Source organism: Branchiostoma floridae, chromosome 1 (genome assembly GCF_000003815.2).
Source record: "Branchiostoma floridae strain S238N-H82 chromosome 1, Bfl_VNyyK, whole genome shotgun sequence".
In the NCBI taxonomy this organism is placed as follows: domain Eukaryota; kingdom Metazoa; phylum Chordata; class Leptocardii; order Amphioxiformes; family Branchiostomatidae; genus Branchiostoma; species Branchiostoma floridae.
Window position 1 is genome coordinate 2,165,443 of NC_049979.1, and position 9,661 is coordinate 2,175,103.

General features: G+C 45.7%; 1 protein-coding gene across 1 annotated transcript in view; it reads right to left on the reverse strand.

Moving 5' to 3' along the window:
• Positions 1-2,609: 2,609 nt before the first annotated feature.
• Positions 2,610-9,661, reverse strand: part of LOC118426542 (collagen alpha-1(XII) chain-like) — an 11,789-nt gene continuing 4,737 nt past the window's right edge. Inside the window, exons 6-13 of the mRNA XM_035836033.1 lie at positions 9,277-9,469; positions 8,762-8,823; positions 7,689-7,839; positions 6,589-6,644; positions 5,581-5,769; positions 4,328-4,510; positions 3,477-3,606; positions 2,610-2,671 (exon numbers count right to left, since the gene is read on the reverse strand). Of these exons, the coding sequence (XP_035691926.1) occupies positions 5,719-5,769; positions 6,589-6,644; positions 7,689-7,839; positions 8,762-8,823; positions 9,277-9,469 (513 nt within the window). The 3' untranslated portion in view covers positions 2,610-2,671; positions 3,477-3,606; positions 4,328-4,510; positions 5,581-5,718. The remainder of the gene's footprint in view (positions 2,672-3,476; positions 3,607-4,327; positions 4,511-5,580; positions 5,770-6,588; positions 6,645-7,688; positions 7,840-8,761; positions 8,824-9,276; positions 9,470-9,661) is intronic.

Below are 9,661 nucleotides of genomic sequence, written 5' to 3' on the forward strand. Positions count from 1 at the left end.
AGAGCTACCCATCAACACTGGTAAACCCACAAAGGTAGAGATCAAGAAGGCCATCATGTCCCTAAAGAACGGAAAGTCAGCAGGACCAGATGAAGTGCCAGCAGAAGCCCTAAAAGCAGACATACAGAGCTCAGTCAACATGCTGCACAGTCTTTTTAGTAGGATCTGGGAGGAGGAGCAAGTTCCTTGCGAGTGGAGAGAAGGAATACTGGTTAAACTACCAAAGAAGGGGGATTTGAGCAACTGTACCAACTACAGGGGGATCATGCTGCTATCCACAGCCGGCAAAGTCTTCAACAGAATTCTCCTGTGGAGGATGAGGGATGCAGTGGATGCCAAGCTGCGAGATGAACAGGCAGGCTTCCGGAAGAACAGGTCCTGTGCTGATCAGATTGCCACCTTACGCATCATAATAGAACAGTCACTGGAATGGAACTCTCCTCTGTACATCAATTTCATAGACTATGAGAAGGCTTTTGACAGCATAGATAGGGACACCCTTTGGAAGATGCTAGGACACTACGGGATACCACAGAAGTTCATATCCCTAATCAGGAACACATACAAGGACATGAAGTGCAGAGTAGCCCACGCAGGACAGCTAACAGAAAGCTTCGAGGTGAAGACAGGAGTGCGACAGGGTTGCTTACTGTCTCCGTTTCTTTTCCTCCTGGTAATAGACTGGATCATGAGGGCAACTACAAGAGGGAAGAGTACTGGGATCCAATGGACACTCTGGACACAACTGGAAGACCTAGATTTTGCCGACGACCTGGCACTTCTCTCACACAACCACAAGCAGATGCAAGATAAAGCAACTCATCTAGAGGGAACATCAATCAGTACAGGGCTCAAGATCAGCAAAAAGAAGACTGAACTCATGAAACTCAACACCACTAACAGTGCACCAGTCATAATTGGAGGGGAAGGGGTGAAGGAGGTTGAGTCCTTCGTGTATCTGGGAAGTGTGGTGGACCGTCAGGGAGGTACGGACAGGGATGTTACCGCCAGGATAGGGAAAGCGAGAGCAGCTTTCATCATGCTGAAGAATGTATGGGCCTCCAGGGTGATACGTGTAGCCACCAAACTCCGAATCTTCAACTCCAACGTTAAATCAGTACTGCTCTATGGATCCGAGACCTGGAGAACAACAAAAGCAACGCAGCACAGGATACAAACCTTCATTAACACTTGTCTGAGAAGGATCTTTAAAATCAAGTGGTCAGACAGGATCAGCAACCTGGAGCTGTGGGACAGAGCAGGACAAAAACCAGTGGTCAGTCAGATCCTCAAGAGAAAGTGGTCCTGGATCGGCCACACCCTCCGGAAGCCACCATCCAGTATTACACACCAAGCTCTGACTTGGAACCCACAGGGTAAAAGGAAGAGAGGGAGGCCAAGGAATAGCTGGAGGAGAGATACGGAGGAGGAGATGAAAAGTATCTGCAACAGCTGGCAGGACCTGAGGAAGAAGGCCCAGAGGCGGGTGCAGTGGAGGACTATCAACAGTGGCCTATGCTCCGCCAGGGGCGAAGGGCCCAAGTAAAAGTAAGTAAGAGAAACAAGATTATATCTCCCGTACCTTACAAAAGGCTGAGGTGGCCCGGTGTTGACATAGATCTAGTCACAGACAACAGAAGCAAACAGCATCATATGCCCCATACCATACTCTAACCTGAGGTGGCCAGGTGTTGATCTAGATCTAGTTTAACAAGAACAAGTCAAGGAAGGGGTGTTACACCTAAGGAACGGCCAATAAGGCAGCAGTACCGCGCCCTGGGTGGATTGCCCCAACATCACAAGGGGTGTTACCCAGTAACAAAACACAGACAACAGAAACTAGATCTCATGTCCCGTACCATACTCTAAGCTGAGGTGGCCCGGTGTTGATCTAGATCTCAGAGTTACAGACAACAGAAACTAGATCTCATGTACCGTACCTTACTCTAAGCTGAGGTGAGCGGTGTTGATCTAGATCTCAGAGTTACAGACAACAGAAACTAGATCTCATGTACCGTACCTTACTCTAAGCTGAGGTGAGCGGTGTTGATCTAAATCTAGTCACAGACAACAGAAGCAAACAGAATCCTATACCCCGTACCATATTCTAGCTGCAGCTGAGATGATCCATCCTACAGATCTGTCTGACAGCGAGGGCAGCACTCCCCGGCGATGTGGACGTAGCCGGGGCAGCTCGGGTCCGGGGGTGCGCAGTCCATGATCGCCTGCATCGGCTCCCCTCCGGCCTCGAAGCACGACCAAAACGTGCAGGGATTCGAAGGCGGCTGAAGTGTTGAAGCAGTAATAAGTTAGATGCTTTTACTGCACCTATTACCTAGCTAATAGCATAATATCTATAATATATTTATGCCCAAAATGCTTAATAAACAAATGACCACATGTGGTCTAATGGATGTGAAATATGAAATACCTCGAGATAATTTATTCTGATTCTAAATACTATATACTTCTTACAATACAATACTATTACTTCATACAATGAACTATGTCTCTTACTGCCATGTTAAGATATTCGCGGTGGTTTTAAGTTCGCGGCGAAGCGGCCACCGCGAAAGTTTCTGCATTTACAGTATTTTCCTTAGTCTTACCGTGTAATCGGTCCCCACGGGAATGATGACGTTTTCCTCCCGGAGCCAACAGCCAGCCGGAGCTGAAATGACGTCAGTACGTTTTCTTTAGTCTTTTATTATATTAAAAACCAAACAACAAGAAGTGGCGGGTGACTCTGGTTACATACAACATATTCTCTCCTCCACTTGTGCTACAGAGAACATAAAGTATTTTACAAGACGACGGCAACAAGGCAAAGACAAACGTGGATATGTCTACAATAAGTCTATTCGTATCTCAACTGACCCCCCCCCCCCTCCAGGTACGATAGAACAGACACTCATATGTACATGTAACTGAAAACGTTTGGTTGCCATAATACAGTTATGTTTGTTTAGCAATTTTCACGGTTAACATGATAAGATTACAGAGGACCACGTAACATTAAAACATGTTTAGCATTAATTTCATCACAAAGTAGCCTCCGTATAGCCAACTCGGGAAATGGGGTTTACCGAGGAAGGGAGTTTGCCATGGAACGTTTCTTCAGCCAAAAACTACAAACGAACAACTGTTTTATAAATCAATCGAATCTTCAGGAAGTTATGAAAAATGTTTGCGCTGTCTTGAAATATTGTAATGGTCATACCCCCTTTCCACTAGGACGGCGCTCTCGCCCCGCTTTCTCTGCGTCCTACAAGTTGACAGATCGCTCAACGAATTGCATAGAAAAGAAACGAATCTTTTTACACTTTGTGTGTTTTCTTCCCAGTCACACTTTGACATGTTTATAATTCACCCAGTGTGAAAGCGAAGGTTGCACATATCCTATATAGGTCGCAGTGAGAGCACGGTGCGATCTCCGTCTAATGGAAAGGGAGCCTAAGGAATAAAAGCCAGCTAACCATCACAGACTGGACAGCACTGCCCTGCGATCCGCACGGGGTAGTCGCACGGCGGAGGCATGCAGCCCGGGGTGACGCACATGGGGTCCATTCCGGGGTCGTGGCAGGTGCACGACATGCAGGAATCCACCTGAAGGTAAATGTGAACTATCGTCAAAGGTGTCGAATGTAAGACCGTTAGAACAAGAGTTACTGTATCACTTGCAAATGCTAGAGTCACATTTCCCATCCGGGCCGGCCCCAGCCGTTTAAAAAAAAACATTAGTGTACATCAATAAATCATGAATTTGGATTATGTTTGGCACGTTTGTGCTTTTCTTGTCTTTTATATCTCACTGTTGATATCATACTGGTCATATCATGTCAAACATGTAGTACATGTATACTGTTCGTCCCCCTAACGAAAACCTCGGATTGCAATGGGGACTCAGATGTATGTGATGGTTTTCAATCCTTAAGCTTTGGCACTTGTCATCAGAGGCAGTAGGGGCTTCTTCATTGGGATAAATGTCAATGGAGCCAGACTCCATAACCAACAGCTACTTCAGATGATACTAGAGTGCTGACGGTCAAACAGCACTTGGAGTTAGATATGGATTATCCTGACTAAAATTCGCGCTCCGGTCGGGTCCCTAGTGGGGACGAGGCCCGGATGCTGAGGGGTTATATTTCAGACTTGGTATTTTTTGGCGAGCACTTCTAACGTCCTTGATATGAATGAGACGTTTTTTTTTATGTAACCAGTCGCCGTTGCGTGACAGCAAAACAAGCGTTATGCCAAATGACGTTTTTAGCGGCTGAAGAATTCGGAGTCTGAGCTTTGACGGACAGACGTCTGTCACGACTCTCACCTTGTAATGTTGGCCCGGCAGGATGAGACGGTCCTGGTACCGACAGCCGATGTCCTCGCACACAGGGCAGCATTGTCCCGGGACGCGCACGGGGTTGTTGCAGGGCGGAAGCGCGCAGTCCTGGACGGCACATATCGGCCGTCCTCCGGCGGCGTCGCAGAAACAATGCGTGCAGGGATCCGGCTGGAGGGGGGTAGTCATAAATGAAACGATGTAGGAGTCAAATTTCTCAACCGACAGAGACTATATAGAGAGAACTGGACTGTTTCGGACTGCGCAGCCCCGGTCTTTGTCAATGAATGGAAGAAATTTTGAACAGCAGGTAACGTTACTCTTCAACTACCCCCATGAACAAATGACGGGACATAGACAAATGCCAGATAGCCACCAACTATCTAACATATTCGATCATATTTGAATCACCATTTAGTCAATTGGAGAAGGTAAAGGATCCAGTCTTTGTCAAGGAATAGAAAAAGTTTCGTACAGTATGTACCCTACAACTACCCATGAACATAGACAGGGGGCGCACATCTATCTGGTATTTTTGTCCTACTGCTCGAATTACAGTGCCAATAGAAAGTAGTGGATCCATTCTTCGACAAAGACTGATGCCACACAGTCGAGAAATTGGGATATGCAATTCCATGCTGTTAGGCAAGACCTTATAATGAAGATGAACTCCTTCACTCCTTGTGATATTGCATTTCTCACTTCTGACTTTGCAAATGGACCATTTCCAATATTTTTCATGTAGTGCATTATCTAGACCTTACCAACTTAAATTTGTCCTTTGTGTCTGAGAATAGCAAGCACTGATACCTCCTAGAGCCATCTCTATGTCCTAGCACTCATCCGGTAAATGAACATTGTTAAATGCAAACAAAAAACAAAAACCATTTGCATTATCTGTGAAAAATCGTCGGAAAGGTAATTTGTATTACAAACTTAATTAACATCCGCGCATAGTTTCATCTGGTTGGTATGTCACTGAATAGAGACTCTTTCTACATAACCAATGCTTTATTTCCACTGGTGTTTTGTATGACCGTCTGTCACCTTCCTCAGGGCAATTCTGACTGATTCACATTGTCGTCATCACCGTCATCAGTCACTGTGTTCTGCATCTATAGTCTTTGGATTCCCATTGTGCCGCAGAAATAAGGGTCGCTGGAAATAAAGCAGTGGTTGTGTAAAACAAAAGAGTCTCTTTATTCAGATTTATTAACAGTTATGTCAGTCCCAGGTCTGACCTGATAAGTAGACCCCGCAGGGATGAGGACGTCTCCATAGGGGTACGGGTACGCACAGCCGGCACACACCGGGCAGCACTGCCCCACGATCTTCACGGGGTTGGCGCAGTGCAGAGCTATGCAGGAAATGCTCGCGCACTACGGCTCCTCTCCCGGGGCGGGGCAGGTGCAGGTCATGCAGTCGTTAGGCTGGAGAAGGGAGATAGTTGTGGATACTTACTTACGTATCTTCATCATCCCATGTGGGACATAAGGCTGTGATAGTTTCCTCCACTGGGGTCTGTTCTGTGCTAGATGCTGAGCAGCATCCCATTGGATCCCAATGACCGCTGGATCTTAAGTTCGTCTCGACCTAGTCTCGATCTCGCGAGATCACCATTCTCCGTGATCAACATGTGCTGTCGAAAATTTGGAGATATGTACCCTACCTTTAAAAACAGTCATTGCTCGAAGAAAATTTGGAGTATCTACATTTAGTAGGAAATGTCTAAGGTGATATACGGGAAAGTATGCAAAAACAGATGAGGTTGGCTAACACACATTGCATTTAAGAACACAACATTGTCATCATTTGTCTTCAAAGTGGAAAGAAGTTGAATTCAGAAATCTATTCGCTTTAAGGGATGAATTTCACAAAAATGTGTCATTCTAGGTGAAGAACAAAAATCATCAGTGCCAAATATTACACTGGAGAAGCTACACGCGCCCGATAACCAAAAGAAAGACGTGACGGATCACATTACAAGATATCCAACGGCTAGTCTCTGTATCAGAGCATAAGTCAATTTGTTTATTTGTTTATTTGTTTGTTTATCAAAATTCACCACACAAGTGGAATGGTCGGGTGGTGACACCTTTGCTAGCCCTCGCCCCGACATGAAAATACAATAGTTACAGCAGACTAAGATTAATAAAAGACGACATAATCAATCAATCAATCAATCAATCAGACTACCGAGTCAACTCTTGGGACAGTTTTGACAGACAGGCGTCAGTCCTAGCACGTACCTTGTACTCTATCCCGATGGGAATGAGGATGTCGTTGTACCAACAGCCGACCGGAACTGAAATGACGTCAGCATGTTAATCACCAAATACGGGCTCCAATTCTTTGCCCAACCGAAAGGTATATAACTCGCCGGCGTGTCTTTGACCATCTGTCACCTTCCTCGGTGCAATATTAATTGGTTCCACTTTACACTGCAGCTAGTTGTCGCTGAATACGTCCCCAAACGTGACCGAGTTCATAAGAATAATTTAAAAAAAATATCTATGTTGTGTAACAGTACCACCACACTAAATGGTACTCTCCAAGCAGAAGTTAGGCTCCGGCTGTTTTTTTAAAAACGTTTTTAGTCATTTTTATCGGGCTTTCTATTTTGTATTTTATCTTGCTGTGTCAAAACCTAACTTGTTTGGCTGGCGTACTTCAAGAAAAATGACAAAATATAAAGCCCGATAAAAACGACTAAAAAAACGTTAAAAAACAGCCGGAGCCTAACCTCTGCTTGGAGAGTAACTAAATGGACCCTACTACAATCTCGTCCAGCCTTATGGTCTACGGAAAGATTAGTGTGATTTTGTGAGTTGTTTGGCTATGGCTTAGGTCCCAATTGGGAAAAAATAGGCCTTTTCGGACATTTCACTGGCTGTTTCTTTTTTTTTGTTGTTGAACTTTTGGGTGTGACCCCTACGTGGCCCCGTGGGACACCTTGCGGCACTCCGGGTATTTTTGACCCCGGCCGGGCTACGGGTTGAATTTAAGTTGGACTTTAAATGAACCCTTGACCAGGTAAGAAATAGACGCCGTGGGCTACCCGTGGGGAACACCAGGGGTACCCCCCCCCCCCGTAATCGTCAGTCCACTGGGACAAAGTTGTGGCTTCGGAGCCCGGCCGGGGCTTTAATCCCCGACGAGCACCGGTGCAATCGGTACTCTCCAAGCAGAGGTTAGGCTCCGGCCGTTTTTTTTAAAACGTTTTTAGTCGTTTTTATCGGGCTTTCTATTTTGTATTGTATCTTGCTGTGTCAAAACCTAGGCTTTGACACAACAAGACACAATACAAAATAGAGAGTATGCAATTGGGACCTAAGTCTTCTGCACTAACCAGGACCGTCATCGACACAGTCCGGACAGCAGCGGCCCGCGATGTTCACTTCGTTACTGCAGGGCGGATACCTCAGCGGGCAGCCCACGCCCGAGCACATCATGTGCCCGTCGTCCGAGCAGGTGCACGTGATGCAACCGTCCGTCTCCGGCTGGGGTAAAATAAAAGATGTAGATGGCCATGAATGCTACACACATTTACTTCCGTGTCATAGTACGTTACATACATGTCAGTTCTTGTCTCATGTTCAGCAGAGAGCCTAAACTATGGAGAGGGCTAAAAAGCAGTCACTCAAGCAATTGAATATGATCTTGGATCCAGTTGCATGAGTGACTGGTTTTTAGCGTATCTTATTACCTGGATGTCTAACCTTCATCGAAGTATGGACAGAACTATTTCGATGTGGCGACCAGGTTTGTCTTTGCATAAACGTGTAGCCACACCATATTCGCACTGGCCTTACACGATCAACATTACAGGACGTAATGTAGCAAACAAGGAAGACCAAGAAAGACATCTAAGAATCGCTGAACATTTCCTAATGAAAAAGCTTGAGCCATGAGGCTCTGTGGGGCAAACGCTCACTACAATGCGCATGTGGCAAGTGTTCAAGACCTGCAGAAGGCCTTTTGTTGGAAACTGTATAAGAGAAATCTTATTTTGACGGGGCAATACAAAGTGTAGACTTTCGGATTTTATGAAAAGACTTTGGTCCATTGTTTTAGGCGGGTACCGACCCTGATTTGAAATTGGTCAGACCCAAAAGTGACCGTCTTTGAGTATGGCAATATTGTGGCATTGTTTGAACTTAAAGTGTCTTCGTGATATTCTCCATATAGAAAATGAGTTAAGTGTAATTTTTGGACACTTGATACAGTTGGCTTTTGTGTGGAGTGAGTGTCTATGATCTGAATTATTTACGGATGAGATTATGACAACCTGGCCTGATTTTTTTAACATTATATTGAGCACATATTTTGACTGGTGTACTTAAGCCTGAGAGCAGCCGAAGACAGTAGGAAATGAGGGAGCGGTGATAGTTTTGACAGACAGCTGTCAATCCTGGATCTCACCTGGTAAGATGTCCCCAGAGGAAGGATGGAGTCTCCCTCAAACGACACACAGCCGGGGACACCTGAAACGGCGCCGGCCAGTGGATCAATTCATCATTTGATAATGGCCCAGTCAAAACAATACAAAAGGCATTTTTTTTTACAATTGTACAAACTATAATATAAAGAACATGGTAATTAGTCATGACAGATCCAGACTTTGCCCATTATCAATACTGCTTTGCAAGTCTTCAAGGCCCATAGACAAAATGGCAGCACCGATGCTTCTGTATGGCGACGCCTCGTTGCTAAATCTAGGAACTGTGCAAAAATTTGTAGGGCTGTACACGTACTTTAGAAGGGCCAAAGCAGATGGTTTTGTAGTTTCTCACTAGTTTGGAATTCCACTAGCTAGCATACCATGATCAAATCAGTGGAACCCTGTCTAGAATAAATTGAACAATGGTCCTTTCCTCAACCTTAAACTGGCACCACACAGTTTCAAGAAAAATCTACAACAGTGAAGCACGATTTACCTGATAACGTGCAGAGGTCCGCCAGTATCCGGAAGGCGACTTTGCAGGGGATGTCGCTGTCGAACACGCGGTCGGAGCTCCCGGCGATGGCCTGAAGCGCAGCGTCGTCCACCTCGTCTCCAACACTCACAGCGTACAGCTGGATTCCGGCGTCCCTGGCCTCGGCAGCCTGCGCCGCGTAGTCGTCCTGTACCTTTCATGATAAGAGTAAATGACGTGTAATCAGCTTATGTAATTCTGTGTAAGCCTTAGTGTATGTAGTCAAACGCCTTGGAACAGTTGCACCCATCTCAAAAGTGATAAAGCGCCCCAGAAGAAGGTGGGAGGACCAGGTCTCCTGCTCTGGACCCCTGACATGAAGAGGAAGGTTAGACGACCTATCACA